At 48.2% G+C, this 23,915-nt stretch overlaps 1 protein-coding gene across 1 annotated transcript; it reads left to right on the top strand.

Annotated features, from left to right (window-relative positions):
* Positions 1 to 3,287: 3,287 nt before the first annotated feature.
* LOC142574874 (uncharacterized) lies at positions 3,288 to 23,472 on the top strand. Its single transcript, XM_075683877.1, has 6 exons — positions 3,288 to 3,400; positions 4,863 to 5,204; positions 8,063 to 8,296; positions 20,390 to 20,477; positions 21,753 to 21,911; positions 23,410 to 23,472. Exons 1-6 carry the CDS (start codon positions 3,288 to 3,290, stop codon positions 23,470 to 23,472), a joined length of 999 nt encoding a protein of 332 aa, XP_075539992.1.
* The last annotated feature ends 443 nt before the right edge of the window (positions 23,473 to 23,915 follow it).

Below are 23,915 nucleotides of genomic sequence, written 5' to 3'. Positions count from 1 at the left end.
GAAATTGGATATGTCATTTTATATCTTACCTGAATTTGCTACGTTGTGTACTGTGGGGATGCGCGACTCTCACGCGTCCCCTGATATGTTGTTTTCCCCGCATAGCTCACGTCTCCTGTAATACGGCTTCGCCGCGTTGCCTGGGGCCCGCAGTAGTCAGTGTGGTTGAAGCGCAGTACGAGAGATGGCGCGAGTGTTGCGCTGCTAACGCCGCCTCACGGCGGGGTTACTTAGGCGCGTAAAGGAGAAGGCTCTTGCTCTTTGGTTCGAGGTCGTCAAGCGGCGCGGACGGTCCGCGCGTGCGCCGATCCATGGTCTGCGAGACCGTCTCGTGAGGCCTCGTTCGAACGCGCCACCGTTCGCGTGACCGTACGCTTGAACGACCAGGCGTTCGGATCCAGCATGGCGCGAACATATTCGATCGCATTCCGGTCGCGTGAGTCGGACTTCCTAGATTTGTCGCGCGCCCATAGGCATGTTTCGGGGATAGCAACTCGGCTAGCAGGCATTGGTCTATGAAAGGTGCAACAAGTGCGCTTGTGATTGTTTGCACTACTGTGTTGTCGTTCCTTTGTCCCAAGAGCACGGGTGTGAGAATCCCACAGTACAAGGGTTCCGCAAAATCTGCATTTCCATATTACTAAATTTTTGAGGTTCATGTGTAACATGTCAATTTTGTTCGCTTTAGATGTACTATTAGATGAAATTCACATAATTTTGATATAATTTTTCATTCCCGAGATACAGCGTTGTAAACTTGGATAGTTTCGTTTTCTGATTTTTTTTATTCTTTCCACTTTTTAATAAAATATTGCCGACCTAAATCAAGAATTCGAAATCAACAGCCACTAGATTTTAAGTTGTTCTTTTATATGCAACAAACCTCGCCAAATTCGGTGCGCTGGTTGCCTCGAAAAACGAATTCACCTTTTGCATGTATTTAGATAGGAGCAACCGAGCTAAAGCTTTCTCTTAAGTGTAGTGAGAAATTGTTCTTGTGCATTCTATTTCAGTTACTTTCTTTTTATAGAAACAAATTAACTGACATTCCAACTATTACGAACATCATTTGGTCGCCATAATGGTGGAAAAATTATCGATGACGCGCCCTGGGCCGCCAATGGGATAGCTCGCCCACATGACGTCAGTTGGGGGATTCACGTGATTTGGGTAGGGGCGGCTGAAAATTCCGCCGAGCAGTGTGCTGCGATTGGCAGCGATGTACATTTTTAAAACCTTATAATAAAGCACGCGCCTTACGCTTACTATTATCTCAGCCGTAGAACCTACTCCGTTCCTCATCCGCGGCTCAGTAGACCTCAAGCATTAACGCTCCGTCTGCTACAAATGAATACGTACCCCAATCCGTCGCTCTTACATAAAATCTATCCGGATACTTACACCAGTGCTACCTGCCGCGATTGTGGAGAAATAGCCACGTTAGACCACATGCTTTGGCGGTGTGCCCGGTCACGCTCTATCATCTATAACAGCTCGGCCAGATGGGGGGGGGGGGGGGGAGGCAGTTCTCCGCAGCCATCTTCTGACTGACCAACTCTGGTTTGTCCAGCAGGACTACGATGCGGCCGAGAGGCTCGGCCTTCCGGTTCCCACGTGGGAGCGGCCCGCTTCGTGAAAACTCGCGATCTGCAGGACTTCATTAAAGTTTTCCCATACCATACCATACGCGGAACACTTAGATGCGTCAATTATTGATCACAAGGACCTACTCTAACGACTCAGTACGTTTGTACAAAATCGTCAGAATGGTTTAAAGGTCACTTTAAGAGTCGCTGTGCCCGCAACGTGCGCTGCCGCACGTTCTTATATGCGCTCAACAGTCGTTGCACGTACTCTCAGCAATTTTCAATCGTTCGCGCTGCAAACGATTTAGTGTGACTCAATGTTCCTTGTGCCACAGCTATACATATCGACGCACGTGAATATTCATTCCTGCCTCGAACTACTACGCCCTGCCATCATCGGTTATGCAGTGCGCCTTGGCTGAAACCTTGGAAAAATGCACAATGACGTCATTACAAACCGGAATATTTCTGTTTGCTTCCATTCTTTCACGTGTTTATTTTTTTCACTTTATTATAAGCTAGTACATATACAACGTATCGTCTGTTTTATGAATTGGAATGTTTTTCATGGCTTAGAAGAGTCATTGCCAAATTGTTGTATTACTGTTAAAATTATTAGTTTACCTGTTTTCTGTCAATGTCACGTTATTGATGTAATTTCAAAAGTAATGACCGGACTGTTGTACTACGGTACCAATTCTTTCTTTCTTTTTTTTATGACTGACACTTCTATCGTGTAATTTACGGTGGTAACACCCAGTTTGTATGTTCGACAAGATATTATTGTTGTAACACCCAGTTTTGTATTTGTGATGCCTTAAATCCCACTCTGCAATGGCCCTTATGGCCAACAGTATCATCAACAAATAAATAAATATCAATAAAAATGAGCAATAAAATGCGCCAGGAAGTAAATGCAAGCGCAGGAAGAGCAACTTTACATTGCGCTCGCTAAACAGGCGCCTCGTGGCTGCGGTGCTTGCTAATACATCGGCCTTATTACTGACCATAGCGCGAGTGCATGCACCGGGTGTCCGCGTCTTCAGATTGAGTGGAAACACTTTAACATTTTCCAGTATTTCTGCATGCCAGCAGGGGAGTTTTCGTCGGCCATACCGTGGGTCAGGATAACGAGACTCTGTAAGCGCCCCGATTGCCTGGCAGTTCATAACTGTTGTTTCCACAAATTCCAAAAGCGGAACGGAACTGTGGGGATTCTATAGAACCATTTGGATTTGTGTGAAAACAAAAGTGATGTGATAAAGTTGTGAGTAAAGAATGCTCCGAGAGGATCCAAAAGAACATGCAAAACAGTATCGGTCAAGATGTTGTACACATAACCGAAACGGTTCTCAACGAATTTTCGCTCCTATTGCCATCCTGCATGGATAGCCTGAATATCCTTCACGAGCTCGTATTCATTAGTCGAGCTAACAAATACCCTGCCGCGTTGGCGTCAAATCCATGCGACGTACGCCTGAGGCTTCGAGTCTAGTCTTGCGTTTAGAGTGATTATAAGTTCCATTTGCTGCCTCTTTCTTTTTTCTATGTGCACGTAATAATAAAACGCATGCGATAAAGCAGTTGCCGTAATGAAATAACTTAACTATAGAAAACAAAAATAAAACAAAACCTCTGAAGCCTAGGAATGGTTCAGAAAGTCCTCAGGTGATCTTCATCTTTTTCTAATCATCATTACGCATGCACGAACATCGCGAGCCTCATGAAGACAGCGAGCGTGCCCTCGCGTCATTGACCCGTGCACTGCTGCCTGTGTTCCACGTTCGTCGCTGCCTGCAACGCAACGCCTTTCGGTGAGAAACAACATCTTCCACTCGGAATTCTTTGGCTGTGGACCGATACATTTTATGCCAGCAACGTCAGCTGAATTGTCGCGTGCCGGACTCCCTTTCCACAAGTACCGCTGCTGAGAAAGCTTAAGACTATAGTGAGCGATTAAACTCTTTATAAGGGAACGCAATGGGATTACGGCTGGGTATCGACTAAACAGAAATTGCGCAACTAACACACGATCTTTCATCCATTAAATTATCGATTAATTGTATTGCAGGAGTTATGTTCGCGAGCAAATTAAATAAGCAGCACTGGAAATTTATGTCCGCATACATGACAGGAGAAGTGAACCATGCTATTTGACTATTTTCCTGTCAGCCGGACTTTGCGCGTTTGGACATGTCAAGCGTATCTAACCAATTGCGACGAATTCGAAGGTCCAGGTGCGGAAACGTCAGGAGTTAGCTTATAGTAGTAAATTTACGAGTTCCTTTCCCTATTAACAGTACTGTAATAAAGCTGTACTGAACACGTGCTCGCATGGATCCACTCGCAAGTGAAATAATTTCGCGGTTTCGGCGAATTGGTAGACTACCTTTATAGAGAGTACAGCATATTGTAGAAGCAAGCTCAGACAGACGAAGAAGTTTCTTTGTAAATTTCATATATATGCTGGGGTTTTACGAGCCAAAACCACGATATGATTGAGGCACACCGTGGAGGTGGAGTCTGGCTTAATTGCACTCTTAGAATAACTGGCTCCCGGTAGTACGGCATTAAGTTTATCGGGAATTGTCGTTGCAAAGAAATGTCATTAAGCAAAGGAATGAAAGAGGCTATTCGCGATACGTTCATGATTACGTTGCGCTGAATTTTGCAGTGTCAAAAAAAATTGCACAGGAGAGAACAAGAACGCAGATGGACGTATAACAATGATGCATTGGGCTTCGTCCGTCCACGTCCCTCGTCGTTTTTTGTAATTTTTGCCAGTGTAAAACTCTGCGCATCGTAATCATGACAGGAATCTCATTACAGTGCGACTAGGGGTGAGGCTGTTTTATCTCGATTATCTTAGCAGTGACGATTTGTACTTTTCATTCCTTGCGCTAAAAACGTTTCGATGACTCTAGTGAAGTGCCACTCAAGTCAAAAGTCATTACATTATGCCGCTGTTTCTTTTGCTAAATATGCCCATACTTAGGTTCCGGCCAAACGTGGGCTTGTCCAGTATTATCAACAGCAACCTTCCAGTACTTTTTTGCAAGCAATCTTCCCTGCTGTGCTACGTCAGCCTATAAGGTGGCTGCTATGTGGCAATAAATACCGCGTGACAATAGATGCCCATTCATCGAAGACACTTTTTGGCGTACATGTGGCGTACATGTGACGTATTTTTGGCGCACATCCCAAAAAATTATTCGTATTGTAAACCAAACTTAAGTTTCTTCCAAATTAACGTTACCATGACTGCTCCATTTTCAGGCAAGTTCATCAGGAGTTTGCAGTGATCACCTGGAACGGAGAGTCCTCACGCCGGTCTCCTCCGCCTGCAAGTCCGAAGTCAGAAACTCACCGAGAGGTGGAAGGCCCAAGGCGCCTCCCGGCCTCGCACTGGAGCCGCGGCCGGAATTCCGAGAGCGCCAGTATCTACGGGGACGTCTGCAAGGAACCACAGCCAGTGATGTCCAGAGAGGCATCGAGTATGCTGCTCACGACTGTCGCGTCTGGAGTCGCCGCGGACTCCTGCTGTACAAGCACTCGCGGGAGCACAATCCACTCAAGTGTGCTTGACATACATCAAGCACTGCCGACACCGCAACTCAGGTACGCCATATATAGCTCGTTTTTCTTGCCCTGCCACGCAAAGTCAAAATGATGCCTCGTCCGCGCCGCTATAATAAGAATTTTACGGCTATAGATTTTAAGGGGCTTTACCGCATTTTCATTGGAGGCATTACAGGATACGGTGGAGAAACTTCACTCATTTTATACTCCGCTGCCTTAAGCGCGCGACCGCAGAGAACTGAGATGCAGCAAAAGCAATAACAGCGAAATTAAAAGCCATTCCCGCGGCAAACCTAGGTACCAATCTCGAAAATCCTCAAGAGAAAGATAAAGAAGGCGAATGGGGGAGACAAACGAGTTTCAACTTCAAACAAAGGAAAATTGTGTCGACTTACTGTTACACGCAGCTTCCGAACAAGTGACCAAATATATCGAAAGTAACAGCGTATTGTCCAGTCCTTTCAAAGCCTACTGCAAATACAGAACCCTAACCGCGAAGTAATGGGAAGCTAGCGGTGCAGGTGCTTACACGAGGGTAAGGCGTGCACAACACAGGTGTTGCCAAGGTGCAGCGTCAAGCGTGTCGCAGGCGAGAGATAATTCAGGGGTCGCCAGGCGAAGGATAACTCGACACTGTAAGGTATCAGATAGGCTGCGCCGAAAAGACAAGAATCTAGAAATCACACTGTTTAGAAATTGACTATTGAACTTTGGGAAGCTTTGTAGATTTCATTAGAAACCCGTAGGGCTTTTAGAATTCCTTAATTACCGAACAAGAGGTACTCCCTAATGAAAACGTTCTCTAATGACACACGTTACCACTTGGTGAGCGACTGCAATGAACGATGGGAAAACCCTGCCTTTACCTTGAAATGAGTAGCAGCTTTTACATAATTATATGTTAAACACGTTGTTTGGATAAATACTGCTTGTAAAGCACGTGATAAGTAATGAGAAATCATTAGGAATGTTTGCGACAGAATAAAAAAAATATCAGAATTTCGAGCACTGATTGATCCAAGTGTGCAATTTACACAACCTTTGGAATATTTCTGATCCTCAATCCTCTATATAAGACAACACTCCTCATAATGAAAATCATGATGGAAGCTTCGAATGGGGGGATATTTTACCCTCTTCCGCCACCACGTGTCTTCAAAGTGTATATGACGCATATTTTGCCGTCACGTATCACTAGAGTGCATTTTTACTATCAAAAGGAATTACTGCGATCTCTTCAGTGATTCAGATGTCGGGGCAGCTTCCACGACTTACTGTCATACTTAAATGTAGGCTGAATAATTTTCTTTAAATAGTAATGCAGGAAATTAAGGGGTGGTCTTAGATTCGAGGGTGCGGTTTGGCCGCAACCACCAGACAGTGCGCACCTCCGAAAGACCAATACCACTATGTGAAAGAACATGTTCCTGATTTCATAAGCAGACAAAAAGAAACGGGAACTTCCATAACGCCGTGATTATACAGGTGAAGGCGAAGGAGATCGCAAACTTTCGAAGCGTCGCTCCGAACAAGTTGAGACGTTCTGTCAACGGGAGACGTGCCTGTTAACTTTGACATGCCTACAACGCTTAGTGAGGTAGTGAACTGGGTCACGACGGCATTGCAGGAAGTTCAGGGTGATCTGGTCATGCGAGCACTGCAGGAACGCAACTGCTCGAACATGTTGAATTTTTTCCCTTCGGTGCAGAATTAAGAATTTTTGTTTAGTTCCTAAGCTTTCGAATTTCGAAGTTCAACCTGGAATACACGCTAGTCTAGAGTCGAATAAATACGGTAATTATTCAACAACAAAACTTCTACACCTCACTCTTTCTGCGGGCCTTTTATATGCGGCCGTTACTGCACAAGGAAAATGCTTTTTTTTTTCTATGGCAAGGTTGCATTTCGGTCAGCGCTCGAGGTGCTATCTCTCTTATTTGTTGCAAAATGCATGTTTGAACGACGTGTCCTTTTTGTTTTTATGCAGAGGTCAACATTACTTTTCCTTCTGTAGCATTTCCGTGGGAAGCTCCCTGTCCATTAATGATTCTAGCATCGTGTGGGACTACATCAGGTAGGAACCATCAGGGATTTTATAGCGTCTTTTGTATACACAAAAAAGATGTCACTTCTGCTCTACAGTTGTCCAGTAATACGGTCACCATAGATGACCGCCTCAGTTTATGATGCTGAAAAATTATTCAGAGGTGTATAAACATCGATCAGTACCACTGCATTTCCTAGTGGTCACATGTGGAGACTATGCATGTTTCTTCTGAACTGAGTAACAACTTTCAAGCTATACTTTTTAATTATTTTCCGGCACGGCTACTTCTAATCTGAGTCGGTATGTGTTATTAATAAAGCACGTACGTAGCACCCCTCAAAAAATTTTAAAAATCTTGTCTCCGAAATATTAACATGCGATCATACCCGGACCCGAAGCGAAAGCTTAGCCTGATAGAACGGGCACGGGAAATGACCATGTACCACGGCTACCTGGAATAAGGAGGACACCCACCTAGGGCGAAAACTGCGCTTGCTCAATATAAAAGTTTATTCTCTCTCTCTCTTCGTCTGCAATGAAATTGCTTCGATGTTCAATCTCCCTTGAAAGACTTGGCTTGTTCTTCCGTCTTTTCGATTTTTGGAATCCTGCTCCTTACTTCCTTCTAAAGTGATTGTTTATATTGAAGGTTCTATATTTGAACATGCCGCATAATTTGATTAATCGCTCTATGACCGTCAAGAAATTGCCTACTGCAAGCGGAAAATTACCCCCAATATGAACAGCAGGCTGAAGATAATCACTGCAATCATTTCCTGAATATGCCTTTTTATCGCACCACTCGATTCAGCGATGGTCACTATACAAGAACATACGCTGCATTTCGCAGCAGCTCGCAGGCGTTGGAGCAATACGGTACCACTCTTTCGAGCCGGTGCCGAGGACCGCCCGTGGGTTCAGCTCAGGTATTGCGTGGAAGAGGGTCTGGCCAAGGTTTGGAGCGCGTGTTTCGAGGTTCTACGCCGCGCCCAGCGCCCAATGCCTGTCACAAGGACGGCGAGGGTTTCCGGATCCATGGACCTCGCCCTCGACGCCCGCCTCGGCGCACTCGACGATGCTTCAGGTACCGTCAGCGTATTGCTAAACAACGTGGCACGAGTGCTATTGCTATAAGCAGGCAATGTGGCTGGATTAGATATGAGCAGTGATATGACACGTGGAAACATACCGTTGGTGTATTGCTTACCACATTGTGAAGAACAGTAAGAGGTATATTTTTATTTCACGCTCAGAGGTTTCGTAGATATACGTACAGACCCTTACATCGTAGTATATATAATGACAGCCCAATTTACTGACGGGCCACAAAGACATGAATGAACCAGAAGATATAATAACGCCAGTACTCCCTCCATGCGAACAGTAACAGCAACAGCTTATAAAATATACTTCCTGGTGAGCTAGTCAGTTCATTTTTTTAAGATTTAAACTAAGCGCAAACAAGATACATGTAAATAACAATGATGAAGGTCAATGCCAGGTCCCGTCCATCTACCTTATGCATGGCTGCGACATCAACTAGGAAATAGATAAATACCACAAGAGCAAGTGGGATATATCAAGCAGAAAGGTAACCACACTTTCCGTCAGCATATTCTTGCATCATGGATGCAAGCAGAACAGCAGAACAAAAGCAAGTGAAGGCACAGCTAAAAACCAGTTCGAGACAACAGCTGCTGTATCGGTTTTGATCATGCTGCGGCAGCGACAGAGGTTCACCTTGCAGAAGCCACACCCACTTCTGTATACCGACATCTGTAGGAACGGCGGGAGGGTTTAGGAAGCAGAAAGGCTACAACAAAGACATTGAGGCAATAACCGAGGAGCGCATACGCCAACGGCCCCGTTACCTCTGCAAAGACGCTGAATTGTGGGATGCCATGACAACGCAAGGCAAAAGTTTAGTTGCTCTGTGAAGCTGCTAGAATTTTACAGCGCATAACAAATCATCAGTTGCCGCCATTACGTCCTCGCTGATTGGGTGAAACTGCAATTGGGGAAAGAAAGGAGAAACTAAAATAGTCGCTTGCTTCCTCATTGTAGTGAAACGTCACCGTATTTTAGTGTCTAATTGTACATACGTCAAACTTTTTCGTTTTAACTGACATTAAGCTATTAAAGAAGTCGCCTTTTTTCCCGAAGGCGGGGCATATTTTTTGCGATAGCAAATTAGTGGAGAGCTATTCGAAGTAAGGATAGTAGTTTATCGGCCGCATAAACTTGTCAACACAGGCACACTAACTAAATTAACAAACACGGTGCCACGCTCGCACAAGCGAACATGAACACATTTCACTCGACGACAGCGGAAACTAGCTGTCAGAACGCTGAAGTAAGGAAGCGCGGCAGCAGCAGTGAGCTAATTCAAGTTCAATGTGCCTGTCGTATCAACGCGAACTAAGCCGCGGAAATAAAGCGCGCGGTGGACACTTTCCTTGTCGCAGAAGGCTTTCAAGATTCAGGGGCCCTGCTGGGCGCACGCGCCCGCCTGGGTACGTATTTACACGGCGCGACGGCGCATGCGCCCTGCCCTAGCGGATTAGTCGCAAAACGTTTTGGAAGGGACGCGCGCCAAACGTGCGTAAGACTGCAACTTCACTTTGAAACAGAAAAAAGCCAGGGCTTGGTCCGGACTGCACCGTGAACAAAATAGTTGCCACCTTGCACTGGTGGCTGTCAAATTTATCGATAAACCCCTGCGTTACATTTGGGTGACACTTCAAAGACACGTTGCTGACGCAGTCTTCTTGCAGCGTCGGCCGACTGTTGCTGGTGGTGGCAGCGTGTGCCTTACTTCATGTATACTGTTTCAAGGCTTGGTAACGTTGGGTCGATACGAGACCGACAAGACGCTGACGCCGACGATTGGCCGACTATTAAGCACTGTGTCACTGAGACCATTTGATCGTAGTAGGCCGACAACGACGGCACCGACAAAATCAGCGTGCCGACCGTGATAGCTTGACCGAACCCTACGTGATCAGCCGTCGAACCGACAACGCGATAGCTGCAGCTCATCCACTTGTAAATATAATTATTCGCGCTCAAAATGCGTCCACATGCCTTAATTCGAAGTTCAAATGCATGAACGTCAGTCCTATCAAGCCGTGCACGTGAAGTTTGAGTCTATTAATAGAGACCTTTAGTTTAGGGGACGCAAGAACTAGGGGCGGCGGTACTGCGCATGCGCAGGCTCCTACGCCTGGGTCTGTGCATGCGCCGTACCGGCCACCCTAATTCATGCGTGCGCAAGCCGTTTGCGTCCCCTAACCAAAACTCTCTCATGCTGATCCTGTTTAGCGAAGTTTAAGTTAGGCCTGACCCCTTCGAGTTCGTGCACCCGCTACCGATGGAGCTCGACTTAAAAAGTAAGCAGTCGGGACGAAAGAAACCGCTCTTATAGTTAGGTTGTGGCCCTATAACGATTTGACAACTACTCTTCACTTCGCACGGCGCGTACACAATAAACGGCAAGCGGCGACACAGCGCTGTGCGAACATCTTGTACTTAGGTCACCGTTCCCGAACGCTGCCGGTCGCATCCCCGTAAATGGCAGGTCTGTCTGTGTGTTGTTATGCAGACATTTCGTAATTACAAAGAAGCCCTGTTTACCTCTGCGTCAAACAGGAAAGAAGAGACAGTGCATTCGATACAGCAGCATAAACTCGCTCAATTGCCAGCGGTGTCAGCGATGGCATCCGCGTTTTCGCGAGAGAACTACACGGCCTATAAGTGAGGACTTATGCCGTGCACAGTTGTCTCTAATAGTACTTTATAGCACGGGCAAATTGTAAGTATGATGAAGTTAAACAAAAGCGAGAATCAGTAGTAACAGCCCGTAATGTATATATATGTGTGTGTCTGGATCACAGTTGCAGTTGTTTAAGTGACTCCGCCGCTCATAATGACTCGTCTGTATGTTTTGCTACGTTGTGAGATTATTTCGTATCAGCAATGCGCCGTTTCTACAATAACCGAAGCTAACAGCGATCTGAAGCTGTAGAGGTAAACAAATGCACCGCTTTCGCGAATCCCACGTGGAAGGCTGCGCTCGAAGGCTTCTTGAACATGCGAAATGTTTAGTGAATGTGTAAAAGGAATACAAAAAGCGATGAGCAATCGCAGTCATCAGCGACAACGAACTCAAGCCAGCCGCGCCGGCAGACGGAACTCATCGTGCCTTTATGGGCCGCGCTGTTACCACAACAACGCACAACTCCTTACTGCCCCGGAGAAACCATAAATAATTAATCGCGATCCACGAAACGAACAACCGACGCACACTCAACATGGGCGCAGGTACACAAATCAACCGGCGAAATCTTCGACACCCTTACAAAACGTTTCCAGCGGCGTGCGTTAGAGGGCAGCACAGGAACATGAAAGAGGCGGATTGCTAATAGCTACAGCGGGGCGTGGCACTTACGCATACGCCAGACGTTTGCGCGCATGCGCGGGTAAGTCCGGGTGCGAGAGAGGAAATGTGGGGGCTTTTGTTCCTTGAATATATGACTCTGCCTAGGCACTACGAAGGAGTTTCTTAGCGCGTGTTTTATGCGTTTGCCCCTAGGCGTGCCGGCAGAAGTCGCGGGGCGCGGTAGTGCTGAACTTAGCGTGGCAAGTTGGCGGCTGGGCGTAATTATATTTATTCAATCGTGATTTTTTTTTACTAATTGAAAGAACGTGTCATTATTTCGCATTATTGGCGCCGCCTCCAGGAGACCAAAGCGGCAACGGGGACACCAAAACTAGAACCCGGACTGGTCCGTGGGTTGGGGCTCGCAGAGGCTTGCGCGTGCCACGGGTGTATAAGGTCGGCTGTCCGCTATCAGGGGTTGCCCTGATGTTTTATGCGAACACACCCTGGCACACTTCGGCCTCCGCGGCCCCGACCCACGGGCAGCCCTGCTTGCAGCTTTGATCCCCCCGCTGCCCCTTGGGTGCCCCGGAGATCCTGCGCCCCCTGCTTTATTATAAGCTCATGCCTACGTTTGCCGGTTACATGTGCCCTCCTGGAGAAGTGCTTGTAAATAATCCAATCTATCTTCGCGACGAAAAAAGCGACCCGCGACATATACGACACCAGTCAGAACCTTGCCCCTTCAGACAAACGCATACTACACGCGCTAAGAAACCTCCTCCGTAGTGCCTAGGCAGAGTCACATATTCACGGAGCAAAGGCCCCCAGATTTTCTCTCTCGTACCCGCTCATACTCGGGCCTGCGCAGAAACGTCGAGCGCCGTGAGAAACGCCCCACCCCGCTGTACCTACAAGCAATTGTAGAGATGCCGCCCGGGTCTCGCCCGGAGTAAATGGGCTTTAGCCCGGACTAGAACGCGTTCCCCTCCCTCTCCTCTCTCTGGAGCCTTGCGCGTGACATAAAATGGCGCGCTTCGTCCCCGCTTCCCTCCCGTGCGTGAGTGAGGTTAAGCTAGTGGTTAAGCCGCGATCGCCGCATCACCCTCAATATTTGGCTTGCACATACTGCATACGGCGCACGGCGACGATTTTATCGCCCTTGGACTTTATACGAAATCTAACGGCGATGCCGACGGCGACGGCAGAAATGCGCCTATAGTGTCTATATAATTCCTATCGCATTACAAGAAGGTGGTATTGGTGAGAACTGAAAACCGCATATTTTTCGTACGCGGTCAACAAGCAAAGAACCTGCAATGGATGCGTCCCACTAAATGCGACATGCGCCCTGAAATAAAGATGTCACACCACAATTTCTAGAACGAACTCCTTTTTGCGTTAGCAAAAAGGATTGAGGTTGAGGTTGAGTGTGAGGTTTGCTAACGCATTTGCAATGCGTTAGCAAACCTCACATACATATCGTGCCAAGATAGTTGGTGAACTTGGAAGAGAAGGCCCAATTGTGACCACAATGGAAGTCAGCTCACTTTCGGGCAAAGAATAAAAAAAAACTCATTGGGTAACACAATGACAGTCCAACTAGATCAAATGCTAAAAAAAGAAAAAAAAATGCTCGCCACGATCCGCACAGCCAGCAACCCCCCCCCCCCCAACCTTCTTCTCAAATACAACATCGTGATGCACGCAATGTCGCCCTCATGCGACAAAGTATCCACTGATTTTGAATGTCATATGAAGCGTTGCGTGGCTAAAACGAGTACATAAGAAGAAACGAAACGTCGACACAAGTGTTTGTATTTCATGTCTTCATGCGGTCCTTGTTCTTGCTGCGCTACACTTCATGCCATTGCATGATGACCAACCAACAATCTCACACAACCATCTTCATTGAGTGTTTGTAGTTGTTATATAGATGCACTGACGCAACCACTTGCAAAGTGCGTGACCGTGGTGTAAAACCGCCTATAAATTACGAAGCACATGCTGCAAACGATGGCGCAGTGGTTTGAGCAAGCAGCATCCAGTGGCACATTGCCGTTAGGGCCCGAGTTGAAAGGCCGGTGGCTGTGCGCTGGTGGACAAAATTCGTCGTCCCTCGTACGACGGTGAAGCATACTTGAAGGATGTGGCCGTCATTTTCGGTGTAAGGGTGCGTCGACACTAACGGAAAAAAGGCGCGCCGCGAAAACAGGCTAGCGGCAGCATTGTCCTGGCGCAGAGCGAATGGGTGTCAGAGCTATTTGTTGCGGGATTCCGCTCACCACCGATCGGGGAGACCGATGATGACCAGCCGATTGATTCGCATGGTCAAACGCAGCGAGGAACTACACCCCCCCTTGTATCGGCATCGCTGATCTCAGCCGCAGTGATTGCAGTTGATAGCGAATCGCTTCCTTACCACGGCGGCAAATACGCCCGCAAGTATGGCCATGCCAGCGCTGGCGCGTGCTGCCGCCTGCGGCATATCGCACGCGTTTTCCCCGCAAGTGAGGATATACTACGTTCCTCCTATTGAGCGCAAACGCCTAAGCGCGTCGATTTCAGTATAAAGTTTCATAGAATATTTACCTGTGCCCTGAGTGACTATGAGGGCTGCTATAGGGCGCTTCAGTCAGCATGGGGAATTATGGGAAGTACATGAATTTGCCTAAAGCTTTGTCGTCCTGCCTTCAAAAGGCTTCGGGGATTTTGTAAACTCATAATTTTAAACGTGTAATACGTAATTAAAGAAACATTATTAAAATTGCCCGACGGCAGGATTCGAACACAGGACCTCTAGTACAGAAGACCAATATTGAAGCATTTACGTCATTGACGCATGCGCCGACAAGAGCCGTATACCGCCCTTACAAATTTCTCGCGGGCAAGTCAGCGCGTTGAGATGCTTGGTGTGTTTCCATTTGGCCACCTCGACAGGCTCAACCGCTGCAATTATTAGTGACTGCGTGTGTTTGCGGAGTCTTGTGCGCTTGGAAAAATACTGATTGCTGTGAAATTTACAATGAAGGCCGATAAAGCGTAATAAGCGAAGTCGCAACGACGTCCGAAGCCACAAGCACGAAGATCAGACAAATCTATGCACTTCCCATCTTTCCCATGGCACCTGAACGATCGCAGCGCCACTTTTGCGCATGCTGAGAGCACCGACTGAGCATGCGCAAAGCTTTTAGTCGCCACCGTTAGAGTGCGCTGACAGTACCGAATACTACGGGCTCCCGTGTTCGCGCTCAATAAAGTCCGAGGACACCTACGCTTTTTAATGATCGAGTTGTGAATGCGAAAGCATTAATGTCTGATTGAACGCCGCTGAACAGTCCTTCGAGTTATTAACTCCTCTTGGGCAAGCGAGCGCGTTGAGACGCTTGGCCTAGATAGCACAAGGCCGGTACACTTCGATCCGTCACGTCATGCCACCTTGCCCGACTGCCATAAATTCTAATGAGTAAGATGCGGAGATTTTGACGTCACTGTTTTCGTCATGCTGGGCTCGGAAATTTCGATCCAAGTAGAAATGATGTCAAAAAGCAGATTGTACAGGCCTGCTATCTAAGCCGTAGGTTCGAAACTTCTTATCGCCAATATTTTTTTCTTTCTAATGTATTCTGATTTTTAATGCTATAATCGCTTTATAGCGATTACCGAGGCGAAGTAGGAACACAGGCGAGAGCTAGCAGGTACCAAGAACGCGCGGATAATACGGGCGCGGACAATCCAGGGTGACGTGGAGTCGCTGCGATTCCCTCTCCTGTCACGCGACACCTGGTGCGCCAGCGCCACAGCACGCGTACCCTTTCACCCCCTTTGCTCTGTCGACGCGCGCACGTGACATGGCGTCGCAGCCAATGGGAATTTAGGTGCTGTTTAGCGAACACCTGATTTTTCACTCAATGAGCCATTGCATGCTTTGTCATGAAAATGTAAAGATAAAACCTGAATGTAACGGCTGGACAGACACGAGAAAATCAATTTTCAGCTATCAATTACTGTCGATTGCAGTGAAACGTTGGTCTTTCTATCAGGCGTACGGTACGTCCACACGAGAGAAAAATGCACGCACATTGACGAAGGCGGCGGCAGAGCGCGGCAGCATTGACGTGGACACAATTGCGGGCGTCTTTGCCGCCGCGGCAAGGAAGTGATTGGCTATCGTATCGAATCAGTGCTGCTGCGATCAGCGATGCTGTGAAGGGGGAGTATATTTCCTTGCAGCGTTCATTCACGTGAATGATAGGGCATCTCCTCATTGGTCTCCCCAAAGTGCAGCGAGCGGCATGTCGCGAAAAAATAGCTCCGACTCCCATTTGCTCCGCGGTAGGGAAATGTTGCCGCTCAGTTAAGATAAAGCGCCGCCTCTACCACTAATTGTTATGGGGCCTGTTTCAGAGCGGCAGATATATAAACCGAACAAATGTACAAACTGAAAACCTAATACTCTTTAACAAACCTCAATTTGTACGGACTAAATGCAACAGACGGCTTGCTATTGCGTTTGATTCCCTTCGCTTTCGATATACAGGGTGTTTCACGTAACATGAACCAAGGCTTTAATGGGACTAATAGAAACCTTTCACCCGTTAACTTATCGATTCATTGTATTGCATATCTTATGCTCGCGAGCACTGGAAATTTATGTAGGTAAACATGGCAGGAAAAGGAAACCATGCCATTTGAATATTTGCCTGTCAGCGGCACTTTGCGAGATTGCATGTCAAGCAGATCTAGCTCATTGCGACGAATTCGAAGGTCTAGCTGCGGAAGCGTCAGGAGTTTGTTAGCTTTACGTAGCAGTTCGATTTACCAGTTCCTTTCCCAACTAACAGTATAGTGTACGTATAGTATCGCATAGTATAGAATAGTATAGTAAAGTATAGTGTATAGTATAGTGTATAGTTGGCTGTGCTGAACATGTACTCGCATGGATCCGCTCGCAAGTGCAGAAATGTCACGGTTTTGGAGAGATAGTAGACAGCCTTTCGGCAGCATAGCATATTGGAGAAGCAAGCTCAGACGGAGGACGTTGATTCGTAAATTTCAAATACATCCTGGGGTTTTACGAGCCAAAGCCACGATAAGATTATAGGGCACGCCGTGCTATTGATTTCCATCACCTGTGCTTCTCTAGCATGCACGTAGTGCACGGTACACGGGGTTCTTGCATTTCGCCCACATCAAGATGCCGCAGTCGTGGCCGGATTTGTTGTGGCGTCCTCGGTCTTAGCAGCGCAACGCCATAGTCACTACGCCAATAGCGGGTGAAAATTGATCCATCTCCCTTTTTCCTGTTTTGACATGCAAGGTGTCCAAACTAGCCTTAACCGAGCTGTCCCAATATATGCATACGTTTGAGACATAACGGTGTTGTCAGAGCATCACATGTAGGCAAATATGAAAAGAGCCGCGTGGTCAAGTGCCCGCAAGCCACCGACACCAGATTCGAAGGAACTAACTCCGCTCCCTGTTTCACTCGGCAACCACCAGGTCAACGCGTAGGCGGCTCGCGATCAGCGGAAGCAGACACCGACAGCTCGCCGCTTACAGGCACGGTTGCCGTATTGAACAATGAGTGGAGATTTTCCTGCGGCGAGCGTCGGCGTAGGCGGTGGCGTAACCGAGCGAACGAGCACTACGAGAGATGAAAGAGCGAACGCGGAGCGGGATATGAAAGAAGCGAGCCATGAACGGCGGACACGAATGAGAGCGGCCCCTTCAGTAACGTGCGCGCGGGATACAGCTGTAATACGCGACAGCCCAACCGCTCGATGCGTGCTCGTAACAGGTCTCAGCCGCACCGCTCCTTTCTTACTATCCTCTGTTCGCGTCAGCTCTCGCTCACGCTCGTTTTTTTGCTTGCTTTCGTCTCGTTCGCGCTTGTTTCGATTGTCATGGTTTGCGATTGTTTTCTGATCTGATTGTATGCGCGAAGCTCATTTTGAGCGGGAGCGTCTTAGGTGTCTTAGCTTTCTCCACAAGTTCTCAGGATATCCTTGAGTCGCAGTGGAGTTTCCCTGAAATATACCATGTTTTTTTTTTTCAACATAGTGAGCGAGTCTCTAAACGTATCGAGCAGTTCCATGTTACATCAAGAACACAGAATTTCCATTTCTCTTTCCAGGACAGATACTGCAAAGCAGCTTCATCACCTGGCACGCACGCTTTCGTTAGCAGAGTGGAACACCCCAAATATAAGACGCCCCAGGTCCCATGAACTGAACACTTCCCTCCAACTCGGACTTCCACCCGGGCTTAGTCGACGTGAGGCGTCGCTTCTGTGCCAGCTGTGGTTGGCAGTGGCCTTCACGAATGCTTACACGGTGCATTTTCTATGGCCGACGTAGGGTGCCTCGATGCCAGTGCATTGAGGCACCCTAGACCAACAGTGCTGCGTGCGACGTCGCTGGCAGCGAAGAGAATATCCGAGCATTTATTTTGCCACTGTCCTCGATTTCAGTCGCAAAGACAAAGCTCCAACGCATTGCGACAATTAAGGTAGGTCCACACTAGCGACAAAAACGCGCGCGACACCATGCACGCGGCAAGCGCTCGCGCGGCAGACGCGCGCGGGCAAGTCCACAGTCGCGTTTTGCGGCACGCGGCAACGGTCGTGGAGTCCCGCGTTGTCTCGTTCCATTCGATACTTCTCGTGACGATGCGCTCTCCGTTCTGCCAATTTTGCGTTCCATCGGAAGTGTCTGTGTTTTTTTTGTGCCGCTGCCGGCCACCCTCAGGCATGTCGGATACGGACGAGGAGCTACTGGTGGCTGTGAACACTATAATACTTATTTGTTCTTTACTTGTGCGACGCCGACGTGCCAGAAAGCGACCGAGAAAGTTTTGGGTGCACTCTATATGGCAGTACAGGGACACTGAGGGCCAGGCGCACACTCTGCTTCCCCGCCTTCACCTTTACTCACCTGTCATGCCAAACTGCTGCCCAATAATGTGCCAGCGGTTGGCGCGCAGCTCCTTGTCCTTAAAATCGACGTTCGATTTGTCATGGAGGCACGCATTTCCGCGAATGGTTTCCAAAAACGCCTCAATTGCGAGGCGACTTCTGCGTCGACGTCTCGGTGGCGGTGTGGAAGGCTTAACAAAAACAGCCCCCTTGACTGGAAATGGCCTCTGAGGTTTTACGACGTGCGTGTCACTGTTAAATCTCAGAGCCCACTGATTATGGTTCTGTGCATATGAGACAGGTGGCGCCAAAACAGCGCGGCCCGCTTCTTATTGGTGCTCGTTTTGCGTCTGCCGCGAAAAAATGGGTCTCGCACCCATTCGCGCGTTTGCCGCACGTTGCTGCCGCTTTTCGTGAATCTTGCCGCGCGCGACAGCACCGCTCGCTGCGCGCGGCGTGTGGCGCGCGTTTTTTAGGCTGGTGTGGACATACCTTTAGACCGTGGGCTGCCGTCCGTGTAGGCCTTACATCAATACCGTCCCCATGTCTCGTTGGCCCGCAAGGCTGGGAAGGCGCTTTTGTGGTTGTTGAGGGCGACTGGCCTGTATGAACGCCTTTGGCTTAGTGGTGCCCTCCGCGCGCGCGCGCAAATTCGCCGCGCCTTTCCTTCCTCCCTCTCTCATCTTTCTATTCGCCCCCCTTTTTCCGTCACCAGCGTTTGGGAGCTAACCAAACGTTTCCCTAATTAACGCCCCTGCCTTCTCTCCTTTTATTTCCTCCTCATCCAACGTTAACAACTGCTGTTTTCGGAAAACTGTTAAGGAATCAAATCGTCACTGGATCCTCAAGGTTGTTTAGCATCATATGACCTTCCGAGAAATGAATGCGATAGTACAAAAATCCAAGCAAGGTTATTCTGCGAGAGGTTCAGAACTAAACACAAAACAATGTCGGTCGCATATTTTACACACGTAATTTTAGCTGTCGTAAATACGTGTGCATTTATATGGCACACCCGCTTTGGCACGGTGTCTGACAATGGTTGACAAGCTGGTCTTGATCTCTGTCTGTCAAATACCACGCGCACTGGAACGGAACCGGGCGCACAACCGAGAGTGGTGGTCATGTGAGCAATTCGCAAAGCTTGCATCTGCCGCCTGATTCGCTAAATGTGCGTATGTTTGCTGCCATCCCTACAGAGACGAACACGCGAATAAATCTCAAAAAAGATCCAATATTTATTGTTCCAACCAATCGCGAAAATACCTTTTGAGAGCACTGGTAAAGCCATCACAAGGCAGAGAACCCTTGAAGCAATATGATTATGATAATCATCCGCATTTATGGCGAGTTCGCACAAAGGGAGTCGGCCACAAAGCGCACGGCAGGAGGTAGCCGAAATGAAATGTGCGCTAAGAATAGAAACAAAACAAAAAAGGACATTTCATCGTTTTGTGCTTTTCCCAATCTGATGCCATTCGCGTTCAGTACTCGTGCTTGATATTATTCATGCGCAAGCTTCTTCACGCAAGTGGCCGCAGAACTTTCCTTGGCACAACTAAACCGTTAATTCGAAGTAGATATATATTTTACTTCCCGACACTCAGCACTCGTCGTGCCGACGCGGCGAATGGTGCCGGCCGCGGGGAGGCGGCATTCCGGTCCCGATGCGAACGTTCGGTCTGCCGCTCGCTTCACAATTTCAACAGCACCACACCTACAAAATCTCAGATCACGTGGCCACCATTTGTTCGAATTTTCATGAAACTTCCAGGGCTGTGCATGGGTGCCCTTGTGCTTATGGCACGTGCACTGTAAGGACTACGACATTCAAATCACGTGACTACCTTTTTTTTTATTCCCAATGTTTCTGGCACGCGCAGGTCGGTGCGCGGGCACCCTCGAGCCATTGAGGCGTGTATTGCTGGCAGCACTTCGCGTTCGTCGGCGGCTGCGAGGCGACGCAGTTTGGTAAGCGATTCTTTGCGTTGAACATTATTTGCCCTTAGTCGGAGATAGTGTTTGTCAAGCAGGGTCGGCTCGGGTGTCATGCGCCAGACGCCGTCATTTTCCTCTGACCATTGCGAAAGTATACATCAGCTTAGCAGCCTCAAAACCAGGAAGAGCTATAAAACATTTAGCCATGGACGCATGGGGTACTAGAACTAAATGAGAACCCGCCGTGGTTGCTCAGTGGCTATGGTGTTGGGCTGCTGAGCACGAGGTCGCGGGATCGAATCCCAGCCACGGCGGCCGCATTTCGATGGGAGCGAAATGCAAAAACACCCGTGTGCTTAGATTTAGGTGCACGTTAAAGAACCCCAGGTGGTCAAAATTTCCGGAGTCCTCCACTACGGCGTGCCTCATAATCAGAAAGTGGTTTTGGCACGTAAAACCCCAAATATTATTAACTAAATGAGCCGAGCCGCCGTGGTGACGTAGTGGCTTTGGCGTCGTCGTGCACTGAATGCGCGGTAAAGACGCTCAGGTGGTCAAAATTAATCCGGAGTCCCCCACTAAGGCGCGTCTCATAATCGGATGGTGTTCTTGGTATACGCTAAACGCCATTATTTAGGTAAATGAGCATGGTAAGCTTTTTACCACTTTTTTTTTCTTTCGGAGACAGAACTACTTGTGCGAAAGAGTGGGGCAAAATTTGTATCGCATCTTTCTTGAGCCGTCACTCCAACGAACGAACTACCGAGTTGTTTCGCTGCTTCCGAGATGCCCGGATGTTTTCTCTCGCGTGCTACCTGGCTCGAGCACGCTCTGAGGATGCGGAGGCTCAACTTCGTCGTCGTCGTCGATCGGATGGTGACGGCTCGATGTGAACTCATCACTCCACATTTATGAGGTTGACGTCGAGGTTTGTTGCAATGACAATTGAAAGCAATTGCATCTTCTGAGAAAATGTATCCCTGCAGCCTAGTGCAGAACTTACCGCAGAACTTTGGCAGCGCACGAAACGTACAATAACGCGATCAATTTTGCAAAATACTGAAACACAATTGTTTGAAGGAAGCACACGTGCCACTTTTCGTTCACCCAAACCACGTATCGCGTTTACTTGTTCTCATAACTGCTGTTCTGCTCAGTCAGTCACTTATACAGCATGTCTGAACTCTAGTCGCCGGGTCCACGCGACCATCTATACGAAACGAGTACCTCCTGCATCAGTTTCAGAAGCAGTCACGATAAAATATGGCTTCTAATTTACCGTACTATGATTGCTCCATTCTCTCACAGTTTCTTCCAGTGTGTCTGCTATATTCAACTGTAGCGCAGTGGACACGTGCCCGCCCGGTCCGCCGTCCACACAGAGATGACGAACGTAGCCACACGCAGACGGCGAGACGTAGGGCGCGGCCGCAGACTGAAGCTCACGTCGACAACCCGCATGCGCAAGTATGTCCGCGTCCATCTGGAAGGAACCACATCGAGCGCTCTCAATAGAGGTGCTGAACTTCGTGCTTCCCATCGTTGCGTCTCGAGTCGCCGCACCTACGAGATGAGCTGGCGCTCAAGTCTTCCTGCTGGCCGCCAAGCACTACCGACGAGGCTACGCAGGTACGCTAATAGAGAGTTTCAGCAGTACCGTGTTACCGTACGGTAAGCACGATATACTGTACAGTATTGCAGTTCCGTACTAACCTACTGCGATGACCGAACACATTTTAGCTGCGTGTTTCACTCGATGCCTACGGTAACGTGATAATGATGATAGTGGTTAACATTCAAGCCTTTCGGAATACAAGACTTATGTGATGAGTGTGAAATATTCATTGTGGTAAACTTGTTCATGCACGTATTACTCTTTACGGAAGTGCCGGGTTGCGGCAAACGTGGACGCCAGTCAGAAAGGCGGTAGCCACATCTTGTGACACTTGGTCCAACAACAGCGTATTACCGCACTTACCATACGGTAACTTGGCGCCGTTAAATCTCTTTAATACCGTGCCGGCTGCTGAAGGCACATGCGCCCACTTTGCGGTACGGAAAGACTTTTCGTACGGCATACTAGACGGTGAGGAGTGTATACCGCATGTATACGGTAACGTGCGCACTTTGTACTGCGAGCCGAGGCGGACCAAGCCAAACACAGTGAGAAACTGGCGTCGGCCACAAAGTCCACGCCGTTGGTCGGCGTTTGCCGTTGGGAGGCGTTTGCAGCGCAACACTCGCGCCATTTCTGGTAATATGTTACAACCACACCAACCACCGCCGGCGCTTAGCTACGGGGAGAAGCCGGATTACGAGAGCCACGCGGGAGAAACAAAATCAGGGGGCGCGCGAGCCAAGTTCCCCCACAGGGTTCGTCACCAAATAGAGTGCTGTGGGTGGTTAAGTATACGTATTTAAGTGCTTTGATGTCAGTAAGCCCTAACAAACACATGGTGGACGACCCCTCATGTTTCCACCCTGGGTATGAAGTCTTTGAAGGCCCTTTCAACACCGAATGCTTCTCTCAAGTTTTGGGAAACCAGGCATGTGCGGATCTAGATACACTGACATTAAAGTCCCCTGCTATAATCATTAGCATCTTATCAGTAGTATTATCATACTAGGGCAAGAGAGATCAAAGTGTACTAAGTTAAACTTCAGGAAATTAGTTGCCGGTTTGGTGCTTGAGAGGCATGTGGGGTGATGTACAAGACTGCCAGGACATTTTCTTGCCCATTGTACTTATGTTCTGCAAGTCATATATCGCCAATCTGATCTGTAAAGGCACTGGGTTTCTCTACATTGGGTGGTATTTTAGCCCGATCGGTATCACAGCAAAAGGGTTCATTTTGAGGTTCTTGTAAGGGGATTAGCACACCTCTGGATGGGCATCATAGTGGTTGCAGTGTGCAGCTGTAGTTTCGCATTGTGTGACCCTGCACATGTGCTGTTGTCTCGCCAGCAAGAGCTACATTTCAAGGGCCTGATAGGAGACAGCAGCAGCACGTCAAAGAGGGGAACATAAGACTAAGAATGCTAATTGCATTAAAAGAAACAGAGTATACACAGTATGAATCCTACACGTTAACATGAATATGTTGCATGACTGGCTACAACAAAAATCTGGCGCCTGCATGCATCACGAAGATTATTCAGCAACACAAAAGAATACATGGTGGCAGCTCGCGATCAAACACAAGATCCCTCTATTTGCAAGGCTGAAATTGTGACACAACACCATGTCTGCGGCACGACAGCTGCAGTGGGTTCCTGCTTTGAGTTGAGACATGGACAAAGGCTCCTGAACAAGAATGAGACGTCATTCGGCTATTTTGTCGTTTCAAGCATAGAGGTCCTGTGATGACTGAGCACCTGGTCCGGAGCATGCCTATACATATTTTACCACTATGTTCCCGGCAGCAACACAGGTGTGATGATGATGATCATTGTGGCATTGCATTGCATGAT

The sequence above is a fragment of the Dermacentor variabilis genome, chromosome 1 (genome assembly GCF_050947875.1).
Source record: "Dermacentor variabilis isolate Ectoservices chromosome 1, ASM5094787v1, whole genome shotgun sequence".
NCBI classification, from domain to species: Eukaryota; Metazoa; Arthropoda; class Arachnida; order Ixodida; family Ixodidae; genus Dermacentor; species Dermacentor variabilis.
Note: the sequence above shows the minus strand (reverse complement) of the source record. Positions and strands in the feature narration are given on the sequence as shown.